The following is a 15,095-nucleotide window of genomic DNA, read 5'->3' as shown; positions in this document are numbered from 1 at the left end:
GAGCGCCATGGAGCGAGAGGAGGCAGTTCAGAAGTTACTGATCCCACGGCTGCCTCCTCCATCGTCTCAAAAGAAATACAGACAGTTCAAAAGTCCAGCGACCAAACTTGCCGATAAACGGATAAGAGACCGGAGTAGAATTATTATCGGAGAGACGTTCGACAGATGGAGGGATCTGCGGAAAGTCAAAGGATTCAAAACGGACGAGGAGCTGGCTGCGTTTCTTTTGGACAGGTAACAGAACTGAACAGCCTAGTACTGTGTTGTTCATATGTTTCTTGTATGTTGGTGTTATTCATCACTTTTCAATTAAATAATCGTTATATAATTGACAAAAGCTACTGCTAGCCTTTAGCTGCTGACTGTAAACAATGCAATGAAGAACTCCAGACTTATTCATTCATCATTATTGTGTATTGGACCGACATTTCTCAGATTAAAATGTATTTTTTTTTATTGATTTCATGTAATATTCTGATCTGAGATTTTGAATCATCAACATTAAAACAAACAAAGGCTTGACATGTGTCACTTTACATGTCATGAGTCTATATCATATACTAGTTTCAGATTTTAAGTTGAATTACAGAAATAAATGAACTTTTTCACGTTATTTTAATGTTCAGAGATTCACCTGTAGACTCATGACATTAATGAGGAACATCTCAGATGATGTACAAATTCTGAAAGAACATATTATTTTCTTTCTGTGTTGTCCATTCCGTATGAACATATTGGTGTTTGCTTCGTGTTGATGTATGTCAGCATAAGGAAATAAGGGTGATACTGGCACACTGGCTCAGTGAATTCTTTCATTCATTCACTTTTTAGCACTCTGCTGGAAAATACATCTTCATGTTTGGTTCAGATGCAACAGTTATTTCAATCAAGAAGAATCTGTATTTCACCTTGTTACTAACGTTTCTCTACTAACCTACTATCCTTCAGTACATTTTAGAGAAACTTAAGATTTAAAAAAAAAAGAAAACTAAAAAATGGCACACTTTTGCAATGACTGCTTCGTAGACAAGCAGTAAAGGAATGGCTGTAGTACTGCAGTTTTTTCTCTTTGGTAACTGCAAAGTTCTTCATAATAAAAATGCACTGTTAACTCAGCTGTGTGGAATACTTGTTTTTTCCCTTCACATGAAGTAACTTACATGTGAAAGTTGATTCTTTTATTTCAGTAGAATGTTTATCTGACACTTGAGTCCGTTTGTTGTGCCTTTTTTTCTCAAGTCCCTCCCATTTCCGGGCTTAGTAATTTATCAGAGTCTGATTGGCCAATAGCTAAACCCATTGACCAATGACAGGAGTTTGCTCTGAGCCGTCCCGCCCCAAACAGGAAGTATCACAGCAGAGCTCTTCCAGCCGAGCGCCATGGAGCAAGAAGATCCTGTGCAGAAGTTGCCGATCCCACGGCTGCCTCCTCCATCGTCTCAAAAGAAATACAGACAGTTCAAAAGTCCATCGACCAAACTTGCTGATAGACGTATGAGAGGCCGGTGTAGAATTTATATCGGAGAGACGTTCTACAGATGGAGAGAGCTGCGGAACCTCAAAGGATTCAAAAGTGACGAGGAGCTGGCTAAATATTTTTTGGATAGGTAACAGAACAGCCTGGTGCTTTGTATTGGATACATGCTAATGGTTATGAATAGAATATGTCCGTGTAATGCATTCGTTATTACGTCAGCTAGCTCTAACGGTTATAGGATTGACAAAAGCTAATGCTAGCGCTCGAGCTAAAGCTCCGGCTAACTCCAGTGATAGTATTTTTCAGCCACGTGACAAGCGGCTGCTACTGGAGGCTGCCGTATTTGGGACCTGTCTATAGAACAGCAGTGTTTTGGTTGTTGGCATTCACTCACCATATGTTAATAACTGTATCACAACCTCTTGTTTAATTTTGGCAACATTGATTGAGAAAACGTCATAGTGGGAAACACAACAAAAGTGTGTTAACTTTTATGCAAGAGCTGATGGTCCGTAACCTACTAGTACTACAATGAAATGTGTGCGTTATATTTGTTTGCTTACAGTTACCAGTCAAGATCAGAAGCTTCAGAGTCTACTTCATCAACATCTAAAGAGAAGAGCTTTCCTCGGGCTTTGTTTGAGAGGTAAGGAGCTTTATCTTAAGTAGACAGTAAGCAAAAATGCATTGAAGTGCCACCCTCCCAACCCCAAAATGTTTCACACCTTGACAACAATGATCCAAGGAGCTTGCGGTTGCAGTGTTTGGTGGGTTTTTAACATTTGTGATACATTTGTGTTGTCAGTTCCGGTTCTTCAGGGAGCTCGCCCATTGTAGAGGAAGCATCAAGTAACGGAGACGAAGACAGTGTAAGTGACTGAGGACGTTTGTTCTATGTCGACTGTTTAAAAGTATTGCTTGCTCTGTATTATGCTTGTTTTTTCTCTGTTTGTCGTATTTGTAATTTAGTACTCTATTCATGTGTCTGAGTGACTTTGACTCTAATGTGTTCAGAATTATGGATCTATATTTTCAAAATGCCTTCAAGTAATTTTACTCGGGTGTAATGAATGTGCAGGGGCCAAAGAAGTATGAATGTTGTTAAGCGGAACCATTTATGAAAAGTTATTAAGTTTTGATTTGCTGCTATTTGCTGCCTGATTCCAGTCGATGTACAATATCTGCTCTTTTTTGTTTACACTTGTGGTCTTATATTTCAGGTTCAAAATGGAATCCAGACGTGCCCTCAGTTCGGAGCCTTTTCAGATGCGTTTCAGCCTGGAAGCATAGAAGTGACTCTCGAGGTGAGTAATGAATAGTTTCATTGTTCTACTTCAGTACTGAATGGCTTGTGCCAGCAATAAATCATTTTCTTTTCTTTCAGCCTGAGCAAACAGAGGTTCAGTTGAGTGAACCTGAGGCACCTGCTCAAAATGACGAAGTCAGTGAGTTTTCAGAAGAAGAGGAGGCAGCTGTAAAGAAGAAGTCAAGCTCTGATGAGGACTGGGTACCAGTGACTATCACCGAAGAACTGATTAAAGAAGAAATCAGAAATGGCTCCTCTGAGGAGGACAGTGGTGGAGATCTAGAACCGCCTTACAGTGATAAAACGTCTTCCAGCGGGCGAAAACCTAAGCAACTCTGCACAGATTGTGGAGCTTTGTATGGAGCTCAGAAGTCTCACACATGTCAACACAAACTGAAGCCTCATGTCTGCGATATGTGTGGAAGAAGGTATGCCACTGAGGCCTCTCTGAAAATACACAGCAAGGCACACACTAACAACTCTGAGCATCGCTGCTGGTGTTGCTATGCAGTCTTCAAAACGAAACAAGAAAAAGATGCACATAAACAGATTCACAAGAACCAAAGTAAGCCTTACCAGTGCCGTCACTGCCCCAGCTCATTCGCCATTTTTGCAGAACGCACCAAGCACAACAAAACACACAGAGGCCCTTTTGAATATAAATGTGACATTTGTGGAATTTCTTTTTGGGTAAAAGCGTATCTTGAGAGACACATGATGGTCCACACAGGAGTGAAACCATACAAGTGCTTATTCTGTGGCCGCGGCTTTAACCAGGACTGCAATCTGAAGTCCCACATGCGTATGCACACCGGAGAGAAGCCTTATGCATGTCCACACTGTGACAAAGCTTTCAACCACAACGTGAGTCTGAAGAGCCACGTCCAGCGCTATCACCCATCGGAGTCTGAGACCAGAGTGGACACCAGCTGTGACGCTGTTCTGAAAAAACAGGAGCACAGTGACACTGAACCAGGCTGTGCTGATGATGTACAGAAGCAGGACACTGAGCAAAAGCAACAAGAAACAGTCGTGAAGCCAAAATTTAGAAGACGTAAAACAGGGAGACCTTTAGGGAGACCAAAAAGACTCAAAGCCGAGAAAAGGGAAAGCCCCGGGCCAAAGTCTGCTTGGCAAAATACAAACTGCAATGATGAGAGTAGTGATGAAGATTTCCCAGATGAAAATAATGAAGATGTCGAAGGTGATGTGTCGTTTGACTTGATGAAGGAAGAAATAATACACTAAAGTTGAGTGCAGGAAAACAAGGGGGACGACCAAGAAAAGTATGATTTCATGTCCACGATATTGTACGGAAAAGCATGTTTCTTCTGATCTGGACAGCTCAGGACAGTAATGGGGAACATTTTCACAGGTGATGCCAAATTCAGAAAGTTGATATTTTCATTCCATGTTCATTCTGTATGAACAAATGGGTGTTCTCTTCATGTACGTCGGCAGAAGTGAATAAGGGTGGTGTTCCGGCCTGATTGTTGGGTCAGCGAATCCTCTCATTCATTCTTCTTTTGACCTTTCTTTCAAAGATATAAACACTGCCACCTTCTCCTCAGACATTAACAATCTCCCCAGTACTAATCATAATATCTCACCGCACGATCTGGCTTCCCACTACAATAACAATCTCCATAACCTGTTGGACATTCACGCTCCACTCAAAACCAGACATGTCTCTTTCTCCCACTCCGCACCCTGGTTCACCCCCGCCCTCCTCCAGCTCAAATCTCAAGGACGACAACTAGAACGACTTTACAATAAAACTGGACTCACTATACACAAAGAAATGTACAATAATCATATCATGCAATACAAGGACAATCTCTCCTCTTCCAAATCCGCCTACTACTCTGGTTTAATTTACTCCAATCAACGTAACTCTAAAACTCTCTTTTCTCTCCTCAGCAATATCACAAAACCCCCTGACTCTCTCCCCCACCACATGCAATCCGCTGACTTCTGTAACTCACTCATGTCCTTCTTTGTCTCCAAGATCTCCAATATCCATCAACACCTGATCTCATGTGGAGCTGCAGTCTCTGGAGTGGACTCCTCAGCCCCCTACTCTTCTCTTACATCTACATTTTCCAGCTTCATCCTCCCCTCCGTTCAAGCCATTTCCGATCTCATCCTCAAATCCAAACCCACATCATCCACTCATCTCTTATCTCTGGTACTGTCCCTCCCTCCCTCAAGTCTGCCACAGTCACACCAATCTTGAAAAAGCCCGGTCTGGATCCCACCAACTTCGACAACCTACGTCCCATTTCAAACCTTCCCTTCATCTCTAAAATACTTGAAAAATCTGTTGCCGCTCAACTCCACAACCATCTCATCACTAACAATATCTACGAGAAGTTTCAATCCGGTTTCCGTCCCCTACGCAGCACTGAAACAGCGCTTCTCAAAATCCCTAACGACCTCCTCATAGCTTCTGACCTCCGGTTTCCTCTTCCATCCTTATCCTCCTTGACCTCACTGCAGCTTTTGACACCATTTCTCATTCCACTCTCCTTGACAGACTCTCTTCCATTGGCATAACCCACACTCCCCTCGCTTGGTTCACTTCCTATCTCTCTGGCCGCACACAGTTCATTCAACTCAAATCCCACAAGTCCTACACTTTCCCTGTCTCTGCTGGTGTGCCCCAGGGTTCTGTCCTGGGGCCCCTCCTCTTCATTATCTACAGTCTCCCGCTCGGTCACATCTTTCTTAAACACAACATCCACTTCCACTTCTATGCGGACGACACCCAGCTCTACCTCTCTACCAAACCATCTTCATCTCTTCCTCCATCCTCCCTTGCCCTCTGTCTACAAGAAATTCATTCGTGGTTCTCCTCCAACTTCCTCAAACTGAACAGCTCCAAAACAGAAGTCCTTCTCGTAGGCACCTCCTCCACTCTCTCCAAATCTTAACAGTTTTCCTATTCCCTTCAACAACTCATCTGTCCTTCCCTCCCCTCAGGGTGTCATCCTCGACAGTACACTTTCCTTCCAGTCTCACATCAATAACATCACCCGGTCTGCATATTTCCACCTACGCAACATCTCTCGTCCAAACTCAAAACTCACCTGTTCAGACAGTCCTACACCACCTAGCTACGCGCTCACCTTCTCAATCGTTTGTATTCTGTTTTATTCTGTTGCTCTTGTTTTTAATGTTTTTAAGTGTCCATTGTACAGTGTCCTTGGGTGTTCTGAAAGGCGCTTTTAAATAAAATGTATTATTATTATTATTATTTTTCTATTTTGCTTTGTTGGAAAATAGATGTTCCTTTTCGGTTCAGACTAAACTGTTATTTTAATCAAGAAGAGTCTGTATTTCACCGTGTCCTTAACTTTTCACAACCTCCTACATTATCCTCGCGACCAACCTACCTTCAGCACATGTTACAGAAAGTGTACATCCACATTTTAAAAGAAAATTGGATCAAAACATAAATGGATTTTGCAACGTTGGTATAGCATATTTAATTTTGCTATGACTGCTTCGTAGAGAAATATAAAAGCTGCAGTAATACAGTTTCTTCTCTTTGATAACGGCAAAGTTCTTCATAATAAAAACACAATGTTAACTCAAGTTTTCCTAAGTTGTGTGGAATACTTTTATTTTATTTTTGTTTTACATGTATAGTATAGACAACGTAACAGACGTTCATTTCGAAACAAAGATAAAAATAAATACACGTCAAATAAATGTTGCTGAGGCATCATCACAAGACACAAAAATAAGATCAACAACAAAAGGATTGACGAAACTTTTCAAATACGTATAAAAGGTAGATTTTCAAAGGAGTTGTACATACACAATGTAATGTTCTCCAAGAAAGTCTCAATTCCACTTCTGAGGCCTTTTTAATGCCTTGCAGTTGCCTTATTCTTTATCCTTTATCCATATTCATGTTCTTATTGAACATTAATGAAGTTTTGAATTAAAGGAATAGGCCACCGTTTTTACATACTGAGATATGTTCTTACCTAACCTTAGACGAGTTAATATATCCCCGTCTGGTCTTTGTCCGTGCGCTCTGTCACGCAAACGGAGCACATACGCAGCCTCTCCCACATGTCATATGGCTCCTAAAGACTCCCCCCGCTCACTTCCGTCAATAACCTTTAGGAGTTACTGCACGGACGCTGTGCTCCCCGTATCATTACGCCTCACAATATAGTCCCCCTTTTTATCTGCTTATAAAATCAACATGCTACATTTCTGTGTAAATATACGTCGCATGAAAACACTTCACGTAACTTTATTTAAATAGGGAACACGTGGAAGAGCTTGGTAGCTTCTATCGTGAGCTTTTTTGGAGCTATGTGACATGTGGGAGAGGCTGCGTATGTGCTCCGTTTGCGTGACAGAGCGCACGGACAAAGACCAGACGGGGATATATTAACACGTCTAAGGTTAGGTAAGAACATATCTTAGTATGTAAAAGCGGTGGCCTATTCCTTTAAGATATTTTTTTAATTCGTTTATTAATACCTTGAAATTTTTCTTTGTGGATATGGTTTTCCTTAGAGTTAGTGTAGTGAGGTTTACAATTTTAAAAATGTATTTTTCTAATAAAGTAAACTGCTTTCTATTTCATGCCAAAACAAAATTTGCTTTCTTGGACAATTAAAAATAATACTTTCATTGTCAGTTTTACAGAAACTACTCTTGGAGTCTGTACATTTGGAAAAAGGTTAGTTTGTGGGTTGTTTGTGAAGTATTTATTTGTTATGTTTGTTTGATTTATCCTTGTACTTTGTGTTTTCTTAAGTCCCTCCCGTTTCCGGCCTCCGTAATGAATCGGAGTCCAGGGGCTGGATGCGTCGACCAATGACGAGTTTGCTCTGAGCCGACCCTCCCAAACCAGGAAGTGTCACAGCAGAGCTCTTCACCTGGAGCAACAGGAGCAACATAGAGCAACATAGAGCAACATAGGGCAACATAGAGCAACATAGAGCAACATAGAGCCTAAAACAGGGAGACCTTTAGGGAGACCTTTAGGGAGACCAAAAAGACCCGAAGCCGAGAAAAGGGAAACTCCAGGCCTACGTTTTCTAGAAATAATAACCGCCCTGAAGACAGCAGTGATGAAGATATCACAAATAATAATAATGGAAATATCAAAGATGATGTGTCTTTTGACTCATCACAAGGAAAAGAGAAGATTGAAAAAAAAAATGCCAAAGGTTTAGTGCAGGAAAGCGCAGGGGATGACCAAGAAGAACGTGATTCGATACTGGAGTGAAAAGCATGTTCCCTCTGAGCTCGCCAGCCCATATGTCTGTGACAAATGGAAGATTTCACTGAAGGTGATGATGATGTCCAAGTTCAGAAATATTAAACATATCATTTTCATTCCATGTTCATTCCGTTTGCCATTATCTTCATGTATGAATGTTAGCATAGCTGGAAAAGGGCGATATTAAGGCGTTACACATTGGGCGAGAGGATCCTTTTATGTATTTTTTTTTTTTTTTCCAGTTCTTTGTTGTAAAATAAATGTTCTCTTTTGCTTCTTGTCATTTCACCTTGTTTCTAACATATACATTGTTGAGAAACTTTAACTGGCTACATTTTATTAAGATAATTTATATATTGATTAATATATATATATATTGAAAATTCAATGTTGTAACGTCTTTCCTTTGGCAATGAATGCTTTGTAGACGTGGAGTAGGTGGATCTAAAAGCTGCAGTCAAGAAACGCTACATTCATTTTCTACTGTTTTATTTCAATAGCAAAATTGTTCATAATAATAATGCAGCTGCTTTCAAAAGCTGTGGAGAATAGGTTTATTTTTTACAGTAAGTACATACAAGTTTACTCTTGTATTTTAGTACAATGGTAATCCAATTCATGTTGGTCTCTTTCTCATAGAAACAAAAAACACTTTAGTAGATAATTGTCAACCTTTTTTTTCTACTCAGGCTTAAGAAAATTGACAAAATAAACTCATAAACCTAATCGACCGTTTAAAGGTCATTTTGTGCAGTATTTCCTGACTTATTGAAACTTAAGTTGTGTGATTTTAGCATTTAGTCATCTATATTCTATATTCTAAGGAAGACAGTTAAAATAAAGTAAGGTGCTTGGGCTGGGTGGACGTTTAAGTTTAAAAACTACAGTATATGTTTTGTAGCAAGGGTAATTTGAGCCTTGAAATAATCAGGCAATGCCACCTAAACATAACATTTAGAGTTCTTCAAGAAAGAAACGGAGTAAGTATTATGCAGCATCACTCAAATACATGATGAATTGAACAAAACTTAGTCAAGATTATCAATGGGATTTTTACCACAGGTACCGGCAGGAGGGAGACTGTTGAGCTTGCAGAAGGGGCCGAGAGGGGCCCAGTGTTCGCCGACGTGCTTAAAACGTGGTTTGTTCACTCCCCCACACAGTCATCAAAAGAAACATCACAGAAGTTTTGACCCAAAAGTTTAATTTACTTTGGTTATTTTAGACTATTATATTCAGCGGTTGACACAAAACGATAACCAAGTGGGCTGCCCTAAGGACATGTGTTTTACAACATAAAATGTGAAGAAATTCCAAATTCATTATACTAAAAGAATATAACGTTCCTTGTTTGTTTGTATTTGTACGTTGCAATAATGGCTGCGCCATTGCGATTGACTGCGGAATTGCGGGAAGCTAATGCAGAAATTGCATAAACTGTTTAAATTGCATAAATTGGTTAATTTGCATAATCGGTTTTGCATAAAGTGGTAAAATGCATAAATGGCTTAATTTGCATAAATTGTGTAAATTGCATAAACTCTTTAAAATTCAAAAGTCCTAAATGGCATAAACTCGTCAGTTGCATAAACGCTTTAAAATGCATAAAGTGGTTACTTTGCATAAATTATTAATATTGTATAAACTTTTATATTCCATAAACTGGTCAAACTGTTGAAAGTGCTTGATTGGCAGAAGCTGCACAAATGGCTGAAAGTCCTGGACTCTCCCCATTGGCTGGATTCCCCCATACACACCAATGCAAAAATTTCAAACTCCCGTATAAAAAAACTGGAAAACTGCAGAAGGCCATTTTCAAAACCCACAAGTTGCAGAAGCTGAACATGCACAAAGTGCAGAAATTGCATAAAATGCAGAAAAAAGTGCAGAAAAGCATGGATTTGCGGCAGCCCCATTATAAGTCAAAGGGAAAAATCTCCAACATTTTGACCGATTGCGGAAAAACCGTAAGTTGCAGAAGTCCCAAAAGTAATAGCACCCTTCTCCTCAACATGCGGAACGTTTTGATGCATAACTTGCATAAATTGCACAAAGCATGAAGGTGCTGAAAGCTCTAGAAAATCGGGAAAAAAATGGAAGAGGAATAATAATAAAGAACATGAAAACCAATAATTGACTGCGGAAGAATTCTGCAGTCAATCAATAATAATAATGTAAAAACGAAAAAATTAAAAATAAAACGCGGTCATGTGACTTGGAGAAGAGTCCGTTTCCGGCAGTCACGTGACGACAGACCCCGGAATAAACACGGGCGCGGATCTGATTTATTTATTTATTTATTTATTTTATTTAGCCACTATTTCGCCTGTTTTTGCCTAAAGTTGAACATGGCTGATGGAAGTAAAAAGAAGAAAAATCTATCTGAGGAGGCAATACAGAGAAAGAAAGAAAGGGACCGCTGCCGAGGAAAAACCAGAGTAGATCTCGGCATGGAATTTCCTCGCTGGCGTCAAATGAAAGACCAAGAGGGATGCAAAAGCGACTCCGTGTTTGCATCGTTATTATTGGACTGGTAAGTTGGCCCCTCGCCTGTCTTATTGCAGTCGTATGTCTCTGTACTCCTTGGCTTGCGCTGACTAGACTGCCTCAATCTCCACCATTTGCAATAAATGCTTTTCCTCTATTTCAGAAACAAACCAAAGATGTAAACATAACGATTAGCAACAGGGTTTGGTTTAGTTTGATGTTTCTTGTGGTCATCGTCAAAACGAGCGTGTGAAGATAAATGTCATGTAAACCTACTGCTTTGGACAACAAATGGCAGCAGTAAAAGGAGGAGAAACTTGCATACATGAGTTGAGTAGGGTGGGCTTTGTTGAACTGCCGTTTCCATTACCCTTCACCCCCCACTATGTTTTGACCTCCTCAATGTTGTCTAATATTTCTCTGCCTTTTCTCTTATAGTTATGCCAAAAGCAAACACAAGGAGTTTGATGATAAGAATGCACCTGTCTGCCAGCCTTATATGCTTTATCGAAGGTATGGACATAGTTTTTCTTTTGTTTTTTACTTTATGATTTACCTTAATGTCATAGCTATGTTCTGGCTAGTGGCTGTTATGGAGTTTTGGGGTCGATATCAATTTTAAAGGTGCATTATGCAACTTTTTATGCTAAAAAAAAGCTGATATTTGTGCGTATTTGACCTTGTTGTGACCCAGCACTACAAGGTCAGATGTGCACAAATATCAGCTTTTTTTTTCCGCATTAAAAGTTGCATAATGCACCTTTAAAGGAATAGGCCACCGTTTTTACATACTGAGATATGTTCTTACCTTAGCTTTGACGAGTTCTTTAGGACCTGTCAGGTCTTCACCCGTACCTTCAGTCACGTAAACACAGCGCAGACGGCGTTAGCATTTAGCCTCTCCCTCTCTCCTCTATAGCTCCAAAACTGGTCAAGATAGAAGCTACCAAGCTCTTCCACGTTTTCCCTATTTAAATATGGTTACGTGAAGTGTTACACTACAGAGTGTAATTACACAAAATTAAACAATGTGGATTTTCTAAGCGGATAAAAGGGGGGACTATATTGTAAGGCGTAATAATACCAGGAGTAATTTGGCATCTGCACAGAAAAGTGAAGATTACTGCGCGGATTTCAAACTACTCCTGGTATTATTACGCCTTACAATATAGTTTTGGAGCTATAGAGGAGAGAGGGAGAGGCTAAATGCTAACGCCGTCTGCGCTGTGTTTACGTGACTGAAGGCACGGGTGAAGACCAGACAGGTCCTAAAGAACTCGTCAAAGCTAAGGTAAGAACATATCTCAGTATGTAAAAACGGTGGCCTGTTCCTTTAAGGCTGTTGGATCTGCCAATATGATGAGTGATTTAACTGTTTTGAAAACGCAAACCTGTAAGTAATCCAGTGTCTGGACTGGTTTTGTATCAAATTACAACCATTTACACACACAAGTCTGTAAGATTTTGCAACCTACAGAGATATTAGTGATCCCATATGAAAGTCACTTTACTGGGTATAACGTAACCGAGTTTGATACTATATTGACAAACCTTTGACAAGTAGCTGTGTCTGTTTTTTGGGAACATTGAGTTAAATAAGGGCAGATGTTTAAACTTTTTTTATACTGTCATTGATATGTTTGTGTTTTCAGTTTCAGTTGTTCAGAGAGCTTACCATGTAAGGAGGAAGCATCAGTTACTGGAGATGAAGACAGTCGAAGTGCCCTCCTTTTAACCAGCGAGGTTGGTGTCTGTCCCCCATGTTCACTGTTACACTTTTATAAGCATAGCTCTCACCTTTATAAAGCTTTATTTTAACTTTATTAGCTTGATCATATTTGAATGTGTCTCAACCCCTGTGCTCATTGTCATTCTACCTAAACTTTCAATACACAGTCTTTACGTACATTGACTAAAATATGCTGAAACTAGGAAAAGGAGTTGTTAAAGCTACTACAGTTTTGAAGGTGGCACATCTCACGATATAATGTGGGGATGTAACCGTGCAGGGCCAACAAATGTCTTGTAGTAGCTTTATGTTGTGATCTACTGTTAAATGCTGAGTGACTCTAGTCACTAAATGCCTAATCTTTACCCTCTAAAATTCATCATGTGGTTTGTACATTTCAGATTCCAAATGGAATCGAGCCATGCCTTCTGAAAGGAACCCTTTCAAATGAGTGTCAGCCTGGAAGCATAGAAGTGACTGTGGAGGTGGGACTAATGGACAGTTTCATTGTTCTACTTCAGTAATGAGTGGCTTGTGCCAGTACTAAATAATTTTCTTTTCTTTGCAGCCTGAGCAAACAGAGGTTCAGCTGAGTGAGCCTGAGGCACCTGCTCAAAGCGATGAAGAAAGTGAGTTTTCAGAGGAAGAGGAGGGAGCTAGGAAGAGGAAGAAGGCAAGCTCTGATGAGGACTGGGTACCAGTGACGATCACTGAAGAACTCTTGGAAGATGAAATCAGAAATGGCTCCTCTGAGGAGGACAGTGGTGGAGATCTGGAACGGTCTGACAGTGATAAAACATTTTCCAGTGGGCAGATACTTAAGCAACTCTGCACAGATTGTGGAGCTTTGTATGGAGCTCGGAAGTCTCACACATGTCAACACAAACTGAAGCCTCACGTCTGCGATATGTGTGGAAGAAGGTATGCCACTGAGGCCTCTCTGAAAATACACAGCAAGGCACACACTAACAACTCTGAGCATCGCTGCTGGTGTTGCTATGCAGTCTTCAAAACGAAACAAGAAAAAGATGCACATAAACAGATTCACAAGAACCAAAGTAAGCCTTACCAGTGCCGTCACTGCCCCAGCTCATTCGCCATTTTTGCAGAACGCACCAAGCACAACAAAACACACAGAGGCCCTTTTGAATATAAATGTGACATTTGTGGAATTTCTTTTTGGGTAAAGGCACATTTTGAGCGACACATGATGGTCCACACAGGAGTGAAACCATACAAGTGCTCCTTTTGTGAGCGCAGCTTTAACCAAGGCGGCCATCTGAGGTCCCACATGCGCATGCACACCGGAGAGAAGCCTTATGCATGTCCACACTGTGACAAAGCTTTCAACCACAACGTGAGTCTGAAGAGCCACGTCCAGCGCTATCACCCATCGGAGTCTGAGACCAGAGTGGACACCAGCTGTGACGCTGTTCTGAAAAAACAGGATAAACAGGAGCACAGTGAGTCTGAACCAGGCTGTGCTGATGAAGTACAGAAGCAGGACACTGAGCAAAAGCAGCCAGAAACAGTCGTGAAGCCAAAATTTAGAAGACGTAAAACAGGGAGACCTTTAGGGAGACCAAAAAGACCCGAAGCCGAGAAAAGGGAATGTTCTAAGTCTGCAAGGCAAAATAAAAACAGCCCTGATGACAGTAGTGATGAAGATTTCCCAGTTAAAAGTAATTAAGATTTTGAAGATTTCCCGTCGTCTCATTTTACCTAACGCGAGGATGAAAAGTAGTTAGAAGTAGTGTTCAAGAAAACACCGGGACCAAGGATTTTTTTTGTTAATGCATGCACACAATGTATGTATATGTTACTTCTGATCTAGATAGCGCTTGACAATAATGATAATGATGATGACCAATTTTAGAAAGAACATTTTATAATTTATATGGTCATTCTGTTATGGTGTTATCTTTAATGTCAGCTAAGTAAATAATGGTGGTATGTTTTAATGTCAGCACAAGTTACTAATGGTGGTAACCAGGCCTGACACATCAGGTCAGAGAATCTTCTTCTCCATTCACTTTTTTCAGCTTTGTCATAACATCAATGTTCCCATCTGGTTTTGATTAAACTGTCATTTCAATCAGGAAGAGTCTGTATTTTGCCTTGTTCCTAACTTCTGTCACTCATCTCTCAACGAACTTTACTGTACTACTAGACACACATTACTGTAATACTTTTTAAGGCGAGACACTGCAGGTGAATAGGGAAAAAATGTATATTTACAGATATCAATTTGAAACTTTTGCTGTCGATCACTGGCATAAATGTGAGAAAAAAATACATTGCAAGTTTTCTGTCATTTTATCTTTTCATATAAGAACAAGGTGTTTTATGCCTAAAAATGCCCCAAATTTCCCATCTTTTCGGCGATGAAATCTGAATAATGGTTTGAGCTACATTCAAATTTATGGTTTCATTTAATTGATAAATGAGTTACCAAGACGTTTTCAGAGGGGATTTTGGATCTATTGTTTAGCTTTAAAATAATCTGTTTTTTAGTGGAAAATGTTGTAAAAATGTAATTTTCACCTTATTTTTTGACATTCAAAACTCAATAAATGGGGCTTAAGGGATTAAATAATAAAAAATCCCTCTGAAAAAATCTTCCAAATATTGTTCAGTCCAAGGCTGGAAAATGTGAAGTCTTTAGGTCCGACTGACGTGGACATAGTGTCGCCACAATGAAGGAAAAATGTGTTTTGAGAAAAAGGCCCTTGAAATTGCATTCTCCCATATAAGTCTATGGGGGAACATTGAATCAGCGCAATATTTAAACATGTTATTGTGAAGATTAGGCATATTTTCTGTTTGTATGTAAGCTTGTATGTTC

At 40.0% G+C, this 15,095-nt stretch overlaps 1 protein-coding gene across 5 annotated transcripts; it reads left to right on the top strand.

Moving 5' to 3' along the window:
* Positions 1 to 14,233, top strand: LOC306977558 (uncharacterized protein). 5 transcript variants are annotated; one of them, XM_079575940.1, is made up of 6 exons: positions 10,336 to 10,567; positions 10,685 to 10,850; positions 10,960 to 11,034; positions 12,174 to 12,264; positions 12,652 to 12,735; positions 12,819 to 14,232. In XM_079575940.1, the coding sequence occupies exons 2-6, from the start codon at positions 10,813 to 10,815 to the stop codon at positions 13,938 to 13,940; spliced, it is 1,410 nt and encodes a 469-aa protein (XP_079432066.1). In that variant the 5' UTR covers positions 10,336 to 10,567; positions 10,685 to 10,812; the 3' UTR covers positions 13,941 to 14,232. The 5 variants fall into 5 exon arrangements, with proteins under 5 accessions (XP_079432063.1, XP_079432064.1, XP_079432062.1 ...); XM_079575937.1 differs by lacking the exons at positions 10,336 to 10,567; positions 10,685 to 10,850; positions 10,960 to 11,034; ... (1 more) ...; positions 12,652 to 12,735; positions 12,819 to 14,232 and adding exons at positions 1 to 234; positions 2,043 to 2,123; positions 2,283 to 2,346; positions 2,698 to 2,781; positions 2,862 to 4,210; XM_079575938.1 differs by lacking the exons at positions 10,336 to 10,567; positions 10,685 to 10,850; positions 10,960 to 11,034; positions 12,174 to 12,264; positions 12,652 to 12,735 and adding exons at positions 1,371 to 1,607; positions 2,043 to 2,123; positions 2,283 to 2,346; positions 2,698 to 2,781 and having other exon boundaries at positions 12,819 to 14,233.
* The last annotated feature ends 862 nt before the right edge of the window (positions 14,234 to 15,095 follow it).

The sequence above is a fragment of the Gobius niger genome, assembly GCF_951799975.1.
Source record: "Gobius niger genome assembly, chromosome: 18".
NCBI classification, from domain to species: domain Eukaryota; kingdom Metazoa; phylum Chordata; class Actinopteri; order Gobiiformes; family Gobiidae; genus Gobius; species Gobius niger.
The sequence above is the reverse complement of the archived record's forward strand: the minus strand, read 5'-3'. Positions and strand labels throughout refer to the sequence as shown.